The sequence below is a fragment of the Poecilia formosa genome, unplaced genomic scaffold (genome assembly GCF_000485575.1).
Source record: "Poecilia formosa unplaced genomic scaffold, Poecilia_formosa-5.1.2 Scaffold6, whole genome shotgun sequence".
Classification (NCBI taxonomy): Eukaryota; Metazoa; Chordata; class Actinopteri; order Cyprinodontiformes; family Poeciliidae; genus Poecilia; species Poecilia formosa.
In genome coordinates this window covers 4,011,275-4,029,929 of record NW_006799945.1, presented here as the reverse complement: position 1 = coordinate 4,029,929, position 18,655 = coordinate 4,011,275, and the positions used below count along the sequence as shown (strand labels likewise).

General features: G+C 39.1%; 1 protein-coding gene across 4 annotated transcripts in view; it reads left to right on the top strand.

The window, feature by feature from the left end:
• Positions 1-18,655, top strand: part of unc5cb (unc-5 netrin receptor Cb) — a 148,437-nt gene that overhangs the window by 94,303 nt on the left and 35,479 nt on the right. For all 4 annotated transcript variants that reach the window (XM_007568483.2, XM_016679987.1, XM_007568490.2 and 1 more), the window contains exons 3-4: positions 2,614-2,757; positions 9,624-9,727. In XM_007568483.2, the coding sequence (XP_007568545.1) occupies positions 2,614-2,757; positions 9,624-9,727 (248 nt within the window). The remainder of the gene's footprint in view (positions 1-2,613; positions 2,758-9,623; positions 9,728-18,655) is intronic.

Here is an 18,655-nt window from a genome sequence, read left to right as displayed (position 1 = left end):
ATTAGAAATTTTTGGTATAGTCTTAAAGACTTAGATGTCAAATATCAAATCTGCAGAAATTTGCAAGAGGGCAAATATTTTTTTCTGCAATATTATAGTTCACAGTTTTGCTTTTATTGTGTTAAAAGCGAAACACATCTTTTAATGTAGACTTGATAACTTGATCATCATGAGGATTTTAGTTAATCTGTTGCAACACAGGTAACATTTAAAAACAGACATGTTACTTAAATCCATGAATGTTTAACATAAACCTATAAAAAGAGACGAGTTTCCCCAGTGTAAGTTTCAGACATGGAGTATTCTGAGAGTACAATCATTTTCACCGCTGTTGATTTTTCCCGTTGCTGTTTAGAGACACTCCCACTTGCACAACATCCATCCTTGACATTATCAAGCTAACAAAACATTCTCTCAGGCAATGCACATTAGCATGCAACAGTACTTCCTTCCTTACAGTGGCACACACACGTGTGGAAAAACGCAGAGGCAAATTGTGACACTCCAGACATGGCTGCTCCCTTGCCTGTCGGCGCACTGCTTAAATTTTACATGAGGGCTAAGCTGGTGCGTTGGTTGTCAATGTGCCTGGTGTGTGTATCTGCTGGAACAAGAAGGCTGTGTTAATGCGATGAACCTGAAATAAAATGGCATGTTCATTTTTTAACCATCCGCTCTTGTTGTATTTCCTATTCAGCCAGAACCTGACACTTTTCATATGAAATCTGCTCGTTAAGCCAAACCCCTTCAACTAAAATGTGATCACACATTGGGTTTTAAACAAGGGAAAATTGAAGTAGGCTTTTTACTTTATTTCTTGGAGCATTAAGATGTTTCAACTGATTCAACACGTTTGGAACTTGTGAAGCAATTTTTAAATTACTTTAAAATTAATCCCCCTTTGCTGTGAATTTAGATTCTCAGTATGTACTATATTAGCCCGTCTTGGTTGAGTTGACATTGGATAACTCTGTAATGAATTAGATTGCAAAATAATATTAAATTACAAAATTGATGCAGATGAGGACACAGATATGTCTATAATTTATTACGCCAGTTCAGGGCCAAAATAACGTCCTATTGACAACAGTTATTTTCTGCTGTAATAAATCACTTTCAAGGAGTATAAACTGAAGATAGGCCTAGATAGGCCTGGGTATTTCTAAAGTTAACTGAGAACTTCTGATGACTACATCATGCCAGTTTTGGACCCTAAATCTTAGCAAAAAAGGAAGTCAGTACCATCAAAACTACAGATAAAACAGTGGTCTTTAAAAGCCTAGAAAATCTCACCAGCCCAATGAAAAAGATACGTTAAATTTATCTGTTGAGTCTAGCTTTCAAAAAGTCTAAAACCTAACTCTGCTGTCTTCCATCCTCATTCTCTGGTTGCCAAAGGTCACTTTTTGCATTACTCCGACGTATTTCTGACAGGCACAAAAACACAATAAATCTCTCAGTGGAAAGGATAGTTTAAAAGCAATGTACACCACAGCAGTGTGTTCCACAGCCCAGCAGGGTTTGAAATAGATTTGCTACAACAGAAGCAAACTCTCTTTCATTGTTTTGTCACCTAACTAGGAAACCTTCAACGGAGCAAGTGATCCACAAAATTAAAGGAATAATGAACCCACTGCTTCTTAACATGGTCTTTTTTTTTTATTACCATTATACCATCAGTGACGGTTATAGTACAGACTGACAATGATGGCGTAATATAATGCAACAAAATGTGTCCCAGTGGGAACTGGGACAGATCAGAATGTCACAGTCCAGTTTTACCTCAGAGCTGACCGTGAGCATAACCGCTTCAGAGAAATTACATCAACTTATTTCCAACATGCTGCTCAACTTCCATATCTAAACTTAATATGTAGCTGTACATCCAAGGGATGAGGGGGAGGAAGGGGAAAATTCACAGTCTGGGTGTTATTAAAAAAAAAAAAAAAAATCTGCTGAGGTGTTGTAGCACATTTGAATATGAGCTTCCAGCTTAGATGCACGCAAAATTCAAGCTCTGCTGGAGCTAAAAAGCATCCAACTAGAGCAAAATGGGACATATATAAACTTCTCTTTTCACACTTAAATGTCTGCAGTTTGGTGCACATTCCTTAATACACATCTGAGCCATAAAAATGTGATTTGTGTTGAGCTGAAATGGAATTAAAGTGTTGATATCTTCTGTGACTGTTTTTGTTAGGGAAACATATGATATCAATGGGCTTATATATGCAAACACAGATGTAGGCAGACCGTGGCGGCAGCAGAGTCCGCTGCAGAGTGGCAGCTGTTGATAGAAGCGTCTGTTCCAGGGCCAGTTTGTTTGTTTGTTTGTTTGCCTGTTTGTTAGGTCCTGGCATCCAAATGAGCCCTAATCAGATGAGTTAGCAAACAGGATTGTGTTAGCTGTAACATCGAGAGGCCGCCCCCGCAAGGCCCAGACCAAAACAGCTCAGTACTCAGGCTTGTCTAGTCAGTCCAGACTGACCCTCCAAAATACCACAACGTCTGAGAGGAACTTGTTTGATTTTCTCTCCTTTTTTTTTCTAACAAATCCTTTAAAGTTGAGTCAGTTTGTTTCTGCTCTCTAAACTTGCTCTGTTACCTCTGCAGGTCTGGTTGTGAGAGAGGCCAGCATAGAGATCACCCGGCAGCAGGTGGAGGAGTTGTTTGGGCCGGAAGACTTCTGGTGTCAGTGTGTGGCCTGGAGCTCCGCTGGGACCACCAAGAGCCGCAAAGCCCACGTCCGCATCGCCTGTGAGTTGATCTGTTATTATCCACTCCCTCATCTGTGCATTCCTCTCTAAGCACAATCTTGAGCTTGCCAGACGGTCGATGTCCAACAGGCTGTTAAAAAGGCTTTTGCTGACATCTTACTTTCATGACAGTTTAGAGAATCCGAATGGGTTTCATTGCGCTCTGTGTAAACGACGAGAAGAAAAAGCAAAAAAAAGCGAAGAGCCAAAGCAGTGTTTGTACACAGTAGAAGGCCTATATGGTTCCTATTTATGTCAGCATTCCCCCCTTTTCTTTCCCTCCTCCATGGTCCCCATTTGTTCCCTGACTGTGTGTTTGTCCTCCTTCTGAACAGCACAGCACAACTGTTTTCAAGTAATGAGCGACATTCTGCACTGGCCCCAAAGTTTAGGCTCATTTTAAGCTGCTCCCCAAAGGATGTTCTAGTGAGAATCTGAAAAGTAGTGAAACCCCAGAAGACTGCGATGCGGTAAACAGAGTTTTTGTTATGCAGAGTTGTGACATCAAGGCAGCCCTTTTTGCAACACAACAAATATTATGTAACACAACTTGCTCATGCATTGTTGTCAAAATGCCACCTGAAGCCAAGTCATTTTGTAGTACCAGTGAGATGCCTGAGCTTCCCAACCATCTGTCAGTCATTTTACAGTTCCATGACATTTCCTGCAGAGGTTTGCTCCTTCTTCTCCTTTTGGCCAACGAGATTTAAGCTTTTTATTTGATACATGCTTCAGTGGCGTAGAGGGCCTATCACAGTTGGGTCTTTGTTGACTCAGTGGAAGCAACACAGTTCAACATTGAAATCAAACCTCTGCAGCAAAAGCAACAAGAACCAAACCGTTTCACTCAGCAACATCCTTCATTTAGTCCATTTCCAGATTGGATGATTTTTTTTTTTTTTTTCTACCAGTTCATTTTTCTTCTCAGCACAAAGTTACTCTAATGCAGTTGGACATACAAAATTTAGATGATCTTGTTTTACATTGATATATTATTGACAATCTAGTAGCGGTTTGTTTTATTCTATTTCATAAAATGATGATTGACCTGAACTCATTCTTCACATTACTGAGTCAGTCCAGGACTTCTTTTTTTTTGGCTTCTGCTTCAGTGATGGTAATGAAAAGTTTAGCTGACAACTCAATTCTACTTTTAAAATGAGCTCATCTACACCAAATTGGAACAGATGGCACAGTGAGGAGTCAACATGTGTGGTTTTCACCTGAGTCAGCCGGTTTAAACTTACTTAGCATTTGTCTTTCTCAGTTTGAGCTTTTTGAATTCTTTCCTTCATCTTTAAATTGTCATATACCGACTAAGTGTTTTTCCCCTGCTGTTTGCCCTCATTTCCCTCACAGTTCCCATCTAAATGTGTTGCGTTCTCTTTAGTTCGAGCACCGGCAACCCTTATTACTGCTTCTATAAGGCTTGCCTTTCGAATAGAGAATCACGCTTCCCAGTCTCCCACCGAGCTCGTTCCCGCTGCTCCACCTCCTATAATCACTCGTGATGAGCGGCCTGCCAGCACTAGCCTATCCCTCAAATCACAATGGGCCCCTCTTCCCCTCCCATTAGCTTCTGCTGAATGGATTAGCTCCTCTAGTGGGCTTTCTCTTTGGGCGGGCTTCTTGTTAGAGCCAGACTCCATCCCGTTAGGCTAATGGAAACTGGGGTTGTTTTCCTCTCCTCTCCCATCATCTAAACATATGCAGCTTAATCAGATAGTGAGTCAGAGCAAGTGCTGCTGTGCAAAGAGGTTGCCATGTTAAGGACAGACCTTTCAGACTTGCAATGTATAAAAGGTTTTGCAGGAACACGTCGGAGTGTACAGAAAGTTCTTCTGATTAAATTTCTCAGTTTTTGCAGCGCACGGATTGCCTGCCGACTGAGAAAATTCTACAGTCAGATTAAGTAAAGTTAATTAAAAGTATGGAGAAGGATCATTTTGTTTGCAGCCTTATATATATATTTATTTTTATTCCAGGTAAAACCTGCTGACCGACATTTTTATCCCTGAATTAGATTCAGATGTTGAATGTGTTTTGTGTGACTCCTAATCTGGACTCGTTCTAGCTGCTAATGATTTTCTCAGTGGGGAAAGAAACCATGTCTGAAGTGTGAGGTTAGCGTAATTTAGCGAGACAAGTAGCCAAACACATCCACTTAAGGTAATGGCAGTCATATGTGTCTGTTTCTGTGGAGGTTTGAAATGTTTGTGCGCAGCGCGACTCCCACAGGAATGCCAGCTCAGCTGATCGCGCGCCCCATCATTGGGCCGCAGGGCTGATCCAGGTTCTGAGGTGTGAGGAGAGGAGAGAGACTCTAGACCAGAGGAATAGCTAAAATCCACATGCAATAAACATAAAAGTATTTTACAGTGGCTTGCGAAAAAATCCCCGCCTCTCGAACCTTAACCCATTTTTCAGACAATGTAACAACATATTTCAATGTATTTTATTGTGATTCCATGTGACTCACCAACACAAAGTAATGTAAACAATTGCAGACAGAAGCCATGTATTTATTAAACACAAATCTATGTGTTTTTTTTATTTTTATTTTTTTAGTGTAGAAAGCAAACAACATCGAGGATCTCAGCAGTTCGAGTAGGGATGAAGCTGCTGGTAAAAGTTAAACTGATGTTGCTTTATAAAATCACATCCCAATTATTGGACACCTCACCGAAAACTCTTCATTATATCATCCAAAATAAATGACATTACTCCAAAACTACCATGACATGCCTATCCACTGAAACTGACACACCAGGGTAAGGAAAGCTTTTGTCAGAGAAGCAACTCCAGTCAGAGAGTTTTGTCAAAAGGATAACTTTTAACCCTGGCTGTTCACAAATCTGGTCTTTATGGAAAAAGAAAGCAGTTATTAAAAGAAGTATAGTTTAGAGTTTACCTAAAGGGTGCAGTGGACACGGCAAATAAGTTATGGGAGGCGCCATCGTCAGACGAGATCAGCAGAAAACTAACTGCACATTACCCTGAAAATCTAGACCGACACAGAGCTGAACAGAGCTGCTGTATGATGGCTTTGATAAAAATATATCAACATGTTTAAAAGAAGAAAACTAAGTCAATGTGAGACTTAAACTTAGCAAGATTTAAAACTGCTATTGGTATGTGGTGTCCTGACAATCTGAAGTTTATGAAATGTGACAAAATGAGAAAATATTCCACAGCTGTAAATACTTTTAAAAGGCTCTTTATGTTCATTTTATTTTGTTCTTTTTTGTGGCAACAAAACATCTGTTGGTTTCCTCTGTCTGTTTCCTGTTCTTTGACTTGCACTTCGTCTTTTTCACTATGAAATATGTTGTGTCTAAATTTAGGCCCTCTTGGGACCTTATCACCAGTAAGTGGCTGCCAGCTTTTATGGTTTACTCTAAAGCGGCCAGTGGCATGCTGAATCACTGCACACTGAGCAGTCATGAAGACTTCCATATGCTGTAATGCATTTATGTGAAGGAATCAAATTTGATTTATTAGATTTAGCCGTACTGCATATGCAGTAAATCAAAATGTATCATCCAGAATGTGTGACTGTGTTGCCTCACCTGTCACACCGTGTCTGCGCAATCTTCTGTCTTTAAGAGGCAGCTTGAGCAGAAATCAATCCGTGCGTTGTTGTTCTGATTTAGCAGCATAACTTTTAGAACAAAACAGAAACTTTAATAGCCTCCTTTGCATATTGTTTTCTTTCCTTTTTTTTTTTCCTCCTTCTGTTTATTGGAGACAAAAACAAATGATGCGTCCGTCCTTGGATAAAATTCCTTAAATCGTTTTTCAAAGGGAACGCCTGTCTTGTTATTCCTTTTTCTTGTATTTCAATCTAAAAAAAATCTTTTCAATTTATCATCCAACCTTTCAGCTTTTTAAAACTCATAGTAATGTTTGGAATCAGAGCATATTCCCCTGAAGGCATGCTTAAGTTGAACTGGAACAAGGACAAGGACTCATTCAGTGTGTTTTGAACATCAAAATATATGTATTTTTTGGTTCCTCTGGGTCTTGTGTTTTATAAAACGAAAACACATAAACAAACAAAAAAACAAAAAACAGCCAGATCTCTCTACTTTAATATAGTGTACTCCTATTTAATACTATTAGACTAAAACACAAATAAAAAATGTTAACATTTCTCTAAAGTTTTTCTTTAATACTCCTTCTGTACTGATCTCCCAAGACACTTTATCATGGATATCTATTTACATGCTTAGCCCAAGAGTTTCAGAGGTCAGAGGTTTGTGTTCATTTTTTGAAAAAGTCTAGAGCATAACATGCGCTACAGGTTCAGTCTGCATCACTGCTTCTCGTTTAGTCTCAAATTGTAAAATGTTGCACCATTATGAAGTCACCTAAAATACAATAATCTTGAATTTATGTCAACAGAATAATTTTATGCCAAACAGAGTCCAGTCTATGTCTTCTGGACAAAAAGGAAGCAGGGGTCTAGATGTGTAAAACTTCTTTATGACCAAAAATCCTAAAAGTCTCCACATTTCTAAAGTAGTGGCACTGATCACAAAACAAAACAAAAGTGAAGGAGTTAATGTAAGGCTAAATATGTAGCACATGTCCACATTTAACTTTTAACTAGGGCTGTAGAATATTAGGTTACATTGTATGTATAAATCAGACAATTTCTGATTAATAAACAGTTAATTAAAAAGTATTAATGTAACGTAATACTACAAGCATAGAAAGCCCGAATGCATGGTTGCCCAATAATTAGCTGGCACTTATGATAGTTAAATCAGTTTTTTGTGATGTGTATAATGCTTATACTGTTGTAATATGATACATTTGAAATATGCTGCGCAGCCATAAGATAAGGATGTAAAAATATAAATATTTGGGCATCGTATGGCTCAGTGGCAAAGCAGGTGCTACATATGCTGAGGCTACAGTCGTTGATGCAGCTGTCCTGGGCTTGACTCCTGCTTCTGGTCTTATTTACTGCATGTCTTCTCTCTCTGCCCTACTTCCTGTCCAGCCGGTATCTACTAATGGATAAAGACCACCAGAGCCACAAAACATAAAAGAAGGCATATAAATAACCCTGAATAACAGTTCAGAAGTAAAATTGTTTGATCAACATTTTCTGCACATTTTCAGGCCGTTTATTACAAAGCTGAAAGTGGATGGAAACTAAATGCAGCATGACCTCGTTTACTTCTGGTCCTTGGAACACTGAGAAATCCAAGAGCTTAAATAAAAACATGGAAGCAGTGGGTGACGAAGAAACTTCCCTGCATTGTAAAGCAACAATTTTACCTGCACTGCAAATAAGCCGCCCCCCCAAAAAACAGAAAAAATAACAGTTGTACTCAGTGCATAAGGACTAGCTTCATCTTTCTTGAAAGTCAACATAGCACAGGCATCAGTAAAGACTAGGTTTAGGCTGCTTACTGTATCAAGGAATGTCAAGTTTCAAAGCTAGTAATTTTTTTCATTAACAAAGTTTGAAGTAGAGACACACAGTTCAGGCTTTTCCTGACAGATGCAAAGTTCCAGTTTCTTTAAGGTCTCACCTGTCGATTCCAGTTTTGACTGATTTGTATTTTTTTCCCCTAAGGACTATAACACATAACAGATAAAATTGTGCTGCAGGTGATTTAATAGCAATATTAATTTTAAATCCAACTGAAAATGAAGAAACTAAGGACCATTCTCAGTAATGCATCACATCCCAGCCCTTCTACTGATTTACACTGAACTCAATAAATGGATCCACGTTTAGCAAGGCATAGCATCCATTCATAAACACAAAATAGTGATCATTCTTGGATTTGATGCATGTATCCATTGTGTATGCCTACTGAATTAGTCAAACACAGGTATAGCTTGTACACTGAGGCCAAATAACCATACACACACATACTCCTGAAGGCTTTTTATAGAACCCAATTAACCTAATATGCATGTTTCTGTCGTAGTGAATATGAAAAAAAAGTTATTTTTCATCACTTGGCATGTCAGTCGTGTGTCAGAATCAAGTTTGCTGTCTTTTTTTTTTTTTTTTTTTACTTTTGTTCATCTCTATAATTGAGGTCTTTTTCATGAGATGCCAAAATGTTGCTTGTGAGAGTGCCAGGTGTTTTTATGACACTGCATAGACAACTGACAATGAACAATCAGCGCAAATTGTCAAGGGCTGAAAATGAGGCCACCAGTTTCATTGAAAAGATGACAAAGTGGGAAAATGAAGATGAAAAAAGAACGAAGACGAAAGCTTGTGTCAGTAAAGAAATGAAGTGTGCATGTGTGGTGTGGAGTATTTTGGAAAGATTTGCAAGATTTTATAGTGTAAGTGCTATATTTCCCATATTTATATATGCCTCTGCTGAGCTGTTGTTGCCTACTGTTTACACTTCACTGTAAAATGTAGGATATGATAGAATAAAACCCAATTCTTGGTGTACTTGTGCACAAACAGTCTGTTTCTAAACCAGGAATTTGTAATTCTGGTTCTTGAGTGCCACAGTCCTGCAACATTTGGATGCATTCCTGCTCCAGTGCTCCTGAATCAAATAAATGCTTAATGACCAGGCCTTTCCAAAACTTGCTGACGTTGCTCAGGTAATTTGGCCTTTTGACTGGGTTGTGTTGGAGCAGAGATGCATCCAAAAGTTTGGAGGACAGTGGCACTCGAGTACTGGAGTTGCAAACCCCTGCAACAGTCAGCAAGGTGCAGTTTGTCTACATAATAAATTTGGCGACAAAAATGTTTTCGCTTTACTCAGCATTTATTCCTAACTTTATGTTAAAATATGTCTCTACATCTACTTGTCAGTATCATACTGTGCTGTAGATTCATGCTGATTCAGAATGTGCTTTGTCTGTTCCCCGCAGACCTGAGAAAGACGTTTGATCAGGAACCTCTGGGAAAGGAAGTGTTACTCGAGCAGGAAGTGTTGCTGCAGTGTCGCCCACCTGAAGGCATCCCAGCAGCTGAGGTAAGATTTAAAAGACATTTTTACTGAGCTCGGTACACTTAAGAAAATCGTCTGAATAATGTCAGTGTTTTCTTTTTTTTTTTTTTTTTTTTAAATAAAATAATAAAAAAAAAGAAAGTTCTGATATTGACGTGAGAAATGGAGGCAGTGGAGATTTTCCACACTAAGCTTGGCTGAAAGCTCCCACCTCAAATCCAGTAAACTGGCTTCTCTGTAAAGAGGTTTATGTGATTTTCACTGACTTTTTGGGGTCAGTTTCTGATTAAAAGTCAACATCATGTCTGATGTAATGTTTTCCAAATAACACTTAAAGGACTGCAAAAATGCCCTGTATCCATGCATATTGCTACATATTCATCTATTTATTCAGTCTGTTCATTTTACAAGGAAATGTAAAATCGCTGTGCATGTTTTATTATATTATTATTATTATTTTTTTTTTTTAACTGATGAAATGCTTTTTTTTTTTTTTTTGGCCCTAAAACAACACTGAACAAATCCGATGCAGCCCAGTGCACAGATAATGACATTTTGCACCACTACATGGACTATTAAAGTGCTTTGGTTTTTCTTCCTGAATGCCGGCCAGTCACGGCAATTTGATGGAAAGACAATTATCTGCAGAGAGCACACATGCACACACAAAAAAAGAAGAAATGTGTCTGGGCAACCTTGGCTTCGCTAATATTTCCTCCTTTCCTTTAAGTGTTACAACTCAGCCTGAGAAGGCTCAGTCGAGATAGCAGGAACATAAAAATACAGAGTGGAAGTGTGGTTTGACGGGTTGAAGTTGGGGGTGCTAAACTCTTGAAGGCTGATTGACCCGGAAAAGCTGAGTTAAGTGAATGGAACTGTGCAGAATTTATCCCTCCTAAAAGTGCTGACAAGCTGAGTGGACAAAAGTTGCGGGACTTGCCGTCTGTGTCCAACCCGGCATTCACTGTGGCTGTGATTCCTGCAAATTCTGAGTACGTGCACAGCCCTGTCTGGGTGAATTTGTGCAACCTTTGAGTGCTCATTTGGAGTTTGGTCATGCTCCGACTATGTCTGCTATGTTGGCCATGTTCCTTTTCTGGTAATATCATCGTTATACTTGTCAGACTTTCTTTTGGAAATTGAGCTGGAGTTACTTTACGGGAAGCAGCAGAAGCAAAACTTTTTCATCTGTTCAACGATGTTGGTTTAAAAAAATTACACTGTAGCCGGAACAGAATGTTGCAGTTTAACATTCAGGGACTTGTCAATGCATTCGCACCGCCTTACACTTATGTTTGTGAGATTACAAAAACAAGCTCCATAGTATTTTGTTGCATTTCATCAGGATTTTTGTGATAAACCAGCACAAAGTGGTGCATAGCTGTGCAGTTAAAGGAAAATAAATGATGAACTGAAGAAAAAAAAGTATTTACCCCCCGACGGATTCCAGTCAGTACTCGGAGTAAATAGAAAACATCTGTTTTTAAAGGATAATTAAACTTAATAATGACAACAGCCGTCAAATCCACCCCCAAAATTAATGCTTATTGTTGAATTAACCGTGATTAAAACATTTCACCAGTCACTGTAGCCCTCACTATTGACAAACCTGAGGAATAAAACAGAACCTGCTTGACGACACGAAGTAGGCCAAATATCTGAAACAACAGCACATAATGTCTTGATGTAAAAACATTTAATGCAATATAAAATATAGGTTATTGATCTACAAGTTTGGGGGGAAAAATGACAAAGCCCTTGATAAGCCTTTGGGACTTCAACAAACAACAGAAAGAGCCATTAACTATGTTCCAGCAGGACAAAAAACTCTTAACACATGCAGACAGATCAACAATGTGATAATATGGATCAAAGCTTAATGATTAACTTAAATCTTAACAGAGAATCTGTCGCAAGATTTGAAAATTTAAGTTTTCACATGGTGTGTGTAATCTGACTGTAGGTTACATATCCAAAAAGATGAATGGGCAGAGTTCCTTTGCAGTGTTTAAATATGTAAAATTAGACACCCCATAATACTTGAAGTGGTAGTTGCAGCAAAAGGAGGTTCTACAAAATATTGACTCAGGAGCTGAAAACAAGTTTACTAATCAGTTTGATTTGTATTTTTGCAAGACATTTTAAAAACACTTCACAGAAACGCACTACTTAGTGTTGTTTGTTTACAATAAAACTCAATTAAATAATAATAATAATAATAAAAAAGTTGCTAGACATTTTATTCAGTACTTCAGAAGCCATTAAATTTACTACATATTGTTGCATGAGTCAGTACTCTGACTGCAGACAGTTTTTTGTAACAAACCTCATTTTTGTGCACAAATCGGTGCATAAAAGATTCTTTTCACATGGTAATATCCCCGTTTTACCCTAGTGCCAGGTGATTTAGTGGGGGTGGAAAAAAGGAATAACTAAAAGCTGCTTTTTCATTTGTGTTTGTGAGGCCTTTTTTTCTCACACAGGCTTGCCAAAGAGAAGCCTTGGAAACAAAAAAAGGCAGATGGGGCTAAGGCTGTGGTTACATATGAACTTACAGAAAAAATGCAGCAGCCGCTGCAACGGGAAGAGATCTGTCATATTTCACCCGCTCAAGACACACAAAATATAGAGAGGATGAAAGAAGCTGAAGGCAGAAGGAGGAGAGCTGTTATGGTTTTGTCAGGGCTTGATTCACTGGGATGTTGTCAGGCCTCCAGTGGGCTGTTGGTTCACTCAGTGGTTCCTTTGCAGGAACTCTGGCCAGTTTCTGAGAGGCTGGAAGAAGGGCAGCCTGTGGCTGAGCTATAAAAGCATTGCTCCCACAGCACTTTTGGATTTTTCATGTGAACTGTATGTGACGGATATTGTGCCGTGCATGAAAAGGACAAGCAGGACATATACTCGTGCTGATTGTTCATTTTCAGGTGAACATTTTGTGTCACGACGAGGGAAAATAATTGTCTCCGTTGTTGATTGCACAGTGTGACTGTAGCTGACCGGCAGGTAGTTCGAGAGTCATTACTGGATTAAAAAAAGGAGAAATCAAAAGCTGCTTGATTTCTCCTTTTTCAAAATGCAAAGGGATACTTGGAAGAAATGTTAATGGTTTAAAAATAGGGCTGCAGCATATTAGCATTGATGTAGCAGTAATAATTGTGAATCAGTATACTGTGCAGCCCCCCTGTTGTACAAACATAATTTTTTACCATTGCGATAGAGGCTTTTGTAATGCTAGCTGAATATAAAAACAAACAATTAGGAGGAAGGCAACCAACTAACATAACCTTTGACGTTCATTTCATCATCTGTCAAAGCTTCGTTTGCTGCAACTTTGATTTTGTGACCTTGTTTAATGTTTGTCCCCCATGCAGCAATTAAACTCCTACTCGAAGGGTGGAGCCAAAACACAGCGAATCAAGATCACTGGCAAAAGAAAACAAACAACAATGAGCTTTTGTTCTAGGAAATTTGGTGGGGCGACTTGCTATTTTTCATTTTTCAGGAAACCAACAGGAAAACATTTCTTTTTTTGTTCTCCTCTTCTGAATAGACAGTTGCCGAACTAGAGCACCATTGCCCCCTCTGCGAGACTGGACTCAAAAAATCTAAATCTCTGGGTGGAACTCCATTCTTAAACTCACAAAAAGTGCCATGAATAAAACTGCAGATGTTTCAGGAAATTCAAGCAGAGTACATTCAGGGGCATGGAGATCTTCCTGTGGCTCAGGTAGAGACAAATTAAAACAGTTCAGAATCTAGCAAAAATAGAGGAAACAGAGATATAAAGGAAGAGGAAACATGTTTATCAAAATCACTGACTTGAACAAAAATGTTAAATAGATGCATTTACAACAAAACTAAGTCCAAAGCTTTCTCTCACTTTTAGTAAAAAAAAAGAATGCACTGTTTGATCCCAATGGGCTCCAGCCCTTTTTCTTTGTCTTTCCACATTTTTGACCATTTACATCAGCAGCCGTAAGGATGGTTAACCAAAGTAATAACATCCAATGGTTCTATTTAAGTATTTGTGATTCTTTGATGGGTTTCTTTTTGCCGAGGCTTTTGCCCTCAAAAAGTACAATTCTGCTGAGTAGTCCAGATAGTTTCTGTGACGGTTCTGCAAATTTCCCTAGCGAAAAATCGGAAGCAGATATTTTTAAATATATATACATATTTTTATTTTTTTTTTTGTAGTTGATGCATACATTTAGCCGAGTACAGCTAGTCCCTGGATACTGGAAAACGCACCACACAGTAACCCACACGCACAAAGAAAACAAGCAGCAGGCATTTACTTTGGCTCTCCTCGCGACCATTACCAGTGGAACTTTGGCCTGGGCGTACTGAAAAACAGAGAGTGAGGTTTCTGAAGCAGCATAGGGTTTCAGGCATGTATGGTCTGAATAAATTAGATACTCAGCAGGCTCTCTTAAGAGCCATTGTTACACGTTTCCATAGCCATGAATATTTGATATATACTTAATCAGGAACAGAGGGGAAAATGTAACTGTTGAGAAGTTCAAGGAACAAAGACGAGGGAGCCATTTAGCAGTAAAGGGCACTGTTTCACTATTATGTGGGCTTAACTGGGAGCTGCATGTAGTTATAGTAATAAAGGTAAAAATAGGGTGGGGTTCCATCAGCTCAGTGCACATCTTTCCCCCTTTGAATACCACCATGAAGCTCTTTCATCAACTTCTGAAGGGCTTCTCCACAAGCAAGGCTGGCCCCTTTTCATACTTCAGAAATATGTGGCAGGCTCATAAAATGGACAGCGAAAAGAATGTAGCATTATTGTGCTTTTTCTTCTGCCGAAGGCCCCATCTCCATTTCACAGCACTTGTCACGGCCCTGAGACAAAGACAAGAGTTCAGAGGTGACGCTGCACAGCAAGCTGCTAAGCCCGTTTCCATGGGAGCAGGATTTTAATTCAGGCATCGCCTCCGTCAGCCAGGGTCCTGCCGTGTTATCGCGGGTAACGAGTCATTGATGCTCCGTGGGGAACAGGCCTCTCTGCCGTGATTAAGTCCATTGGCTTTGCTGAGAAAAAAAGCAGAGAAACACAAAGATCTGCTGTTCAAGCTTCTCCGTCTGGAAAAAAGGAAAATTTAAACAAAAGAATTTTAGCACTTGAGAGACAGAAAGGCCAAATTTAAGATTTCATACATATATTCTTTTGGATTGCTGGGCACACCAGAATGGGTTACATTTGCGTTTTGCTCCAAAGCTTCAAGGTCTAAAAAAGATGTTTGACATTTAAACTATTTTAATATGCATAAATAAATCAGTCTCACGAACCATCACATACTTTAAATAAAACTACTTACCATCCCACTGAATGATTTCTGTTACAGATTTGTGGAAACGAGAGCTTTCTGTATGAGATCAAGGTTTATTTAGGCTCGATTAAAGATAATCACACCTAATTTAAATTATGTTGTGATGCAGTGGTTATAGCGGGTGCACCGCATGCAGAGGCTAAAGACGATGATGCAGCCATCTAAAGTTCGAGTCCCATCCACCTGCCTTTATCCCTTTTCTCTGCCCCTTTCCTGTCGGCAGAGAGAAGTCCATTGGCTTTGCTATATGGTTGTTGTAATCTGATTTAATGTCTCAATAGCAAATTAACCCAGATTTATTGGGAATTTTAACGTGTTTATTTCAAATGAAGTTCCCAAGAGCTGAAAAAAAAAAGTCAAAAAAAGGGAAGAAGAAACGTATCCTACTATAAAGGACTTTTCTTGCCTCAACTATTTAAAGTGGCTTAATTTACACACGGGAATAAGAAAAATAAAGAAACTGAACTTAAAGAGTAAGAAGACACAATGAAAACAATAGAACTGAGGTTAACTCGAAATGAAGCAATGTGGAAAATTGCACTGCCTGCTTTCAGTTAGCTCCCCAGTCCTTGGAGCCTGTACTTTCTCCCCCAAAACTTTATTTTACGTCTCAAATTCTTCTATCATTTTTCGTTATTACATGTATCACAAACTAAACACACTCTTTAACCTTAAAATTATCGGATTATATCGTTGTTGCTGATTTAATGTCTCAATAACAAATTAACCCAGATTTATTTAATGTGTTTATGAAGATCTGACAAAATAAAAAAGGCTTTTGTTTGTCATATAACACCACACAATGCTTTATGTAAGAGTTATGAACAATTCATAGATCTGAACTCCAATATAAACCTAAATTTCAGGCTTTTGTTGTAAAATGATTTCCAGTAGTTTCTATACTGTACACAATACATGTGTATTTTCTTATTTTTATGAAAGCAACCAATGTTTTTGTGGCTTTAGTGTTTGTGGTCTTCTAATGCTTGCTTATCTTCATTTGTAATGCTAAATGACGCCCTGATTCTCCCTATACGAATGCAAAACGTCAATAAACATGCATCTCCCTCTGCTGAGGATCCCTGCTGAAAGGCCAGGCTAACCCTGACTTACTTGGATAAGGATGTGTTCTTGTTGTTGTTCCAATTAATTAAGTTTGCATAAATCTCACCATCATAGCTGTTTTCTGCGTCATAAACTAGGCTATTTGTTTTATTAGCCATAGTTATTGATGAACAGTGTTACACAGCAGTCAGGTCTTTATCAGCAGGCTGTTGGTTTGAGGAAGAGCTGAGCTTTGGCTGGATGGGTCACAAAGCAGACGGTCCAAGAGACGGCAGAAGATGAGATGTGCTCCCTTTAACTGTGAAATTTTGGGACACTTTAATTGGTGCAGACTTGGCATAATAATAACTTGTTTACAATGTGGGACGTTTCTATAGAAACTCCAATATATTCCAATCAGTCTAATTGCTGAGCTTTATTGACATCGCCAGCTTTTCCTTTCAGTATACGCCACATGAATGTCTGGTATTCTTGATGATTAGGCTTAGTTTCACTTTAAAGGTGATTTGGAAGCAAACAAGAAGCAGCATATTATCTTGCCTTGCCAACAAGAAGCTAAGCACTATTTTCCCAGGGAGAATGGGGCCTCATTGAGCTATGAAGGGGTACCAGGAATGTCAAGAGTAACAGCACTTCAGTGCCCACGGAAACAGCTAAGTGCATTTTCATCAAGGCTTCCCGTGGGAGTTAATGTGTTAGTGGGCACCTGACTGCAGCCCTGTTGCAGCCAACCAAAGATCGCCCTTCAGGTGCTCACCTGCCAATCACCAAAGTTTTCCAGTGTAAAGGCTGTGATTTCCTGTAATGGCTCACATTTGTGAGCTTTTGGTTTTCTCCGTGAGTCACTTCTCCTCTTGCTGTCACATTCCAGTGGGTCAGCTTTACCTGGAAAATGTCACGCCAAAGAAGCTTTTCTGTGCTGCAGTCTATTCATTCGGGCTTCCTGTGAGTAAGAAAAGAGTTTTGAGATGAAATAGAAATGTGCTTTCAAAGCTAATGAGTGAACTACTTCACTGTGTTGCACGGCCTGTGACTACGACATGGCAAAATAAAATCCCTTTGCATTTGGCTCCAAACTTCCACGATGGAAAAATGTATCACTTAAGACATTCAAATAGATCACAGAGTGAAAGAATGGAGTCATTTTATCATTGATATTGAAAAGGGGAAGTAAATATTAAAACGATCTCATGGTTTTTAATTTTTTATCATATCTAGGCATTTAAACTATATACAAATTCCTAATAATTATAGAGACAACCCTTTTTGGTTGGGCTCGGATGTTTACTCTGAAGGCAGCTATTCGGTGTCATTGTGGCTTCTCCTTAAGCTGCAATGGAGAAAGAAAGTAACTAAACCAAATCTTGAGTCAGTGCGATAAGGTATGTTGCTCTCTCAACACTGAACCTAATTACTCACCTTTCACCCTGTCCAGTGGAACATAAACAGCACAGTGGCACTGGCAAAAACCTGCTGTACTCCTGCTGCAAAGTCTTCTATAAAAAAAAATAATAATAAAAAATCCAACCATACACTGACATTACATAGAGGGGGTCTGACCATGTTCGCTTCTACAGTCCATTCTGGTCCAAATCTATTCAGTATCGTCGCATTCCTCTGTCCTGTCTGATCAACACCATCTGATCTGCAAGTTGAAAATGATTTTTTACCACCACATCTCAAGACATCGTACCTTTGTGAATCCGGGCTTGTGAATATTTATACCGCTCACAATCCCACACTTGTCATGCATGCATCTGCAGAGCATATGGCTTCTTCTCTGATAATAAATGATTTAATTATCAGTTGGTAACCTATTGTGGTTCATCCTGCAGGTTTGTCATTCGACTCTGGAGAGGAAATGCTGTGAAAAAAGGGATAAATGAATAATTTAGGCGAGACAGATAGTTAGACTTCACATGAAGGAGCTGAAGCGCTCATAATGACTTCTTTGTCACACATTTCTGAGGAACATTTTTTTTTCTTCACCTTTCTTGTCTTTTCACACCCTTCTCTTCCCCCACGCACTGCTGTGCACTCTATTTCTGACTCTGCGGTGAGTAATGACTGCTTTTGCCTCGCGTCGGTTCTTAACAAGTGTGTGGACTGTACATAGTGTGTTCTGTGTATTAGGCTAATTAATGTTGTGCTGGCACAACCAGGCAGAGCACTGAGGCGTCCCACTTGGTGGCTACTCCCACGTTGCTGCTGCAGCGTGGTTTGCAGCCAGGTTTGTAGACTAGAGGTGGGGGTTGGGGGAGGAATGACAGTGGTAGGACATTGAAGAAGAACCCCTGAATTTGGACTGAACTTGATATGTGTTTACAGTTTCTGGCAGCTACTAATGACATTTTTTAAATCAGTAATTGATCATGTGTCATATGCTAGATCACATTTGTGATAAAATGCTGACATAAAGTCACCGTTAGCTCTAAGACATCTAGTTTTCCCAAATTTCTTTGGTGATTTCACTGAAACAAGTTTAGTTCAGATATGGATCTGAAGTAGCAGCTGTTCAAGATCTGATTATGGATTTGAATTTGCAAAT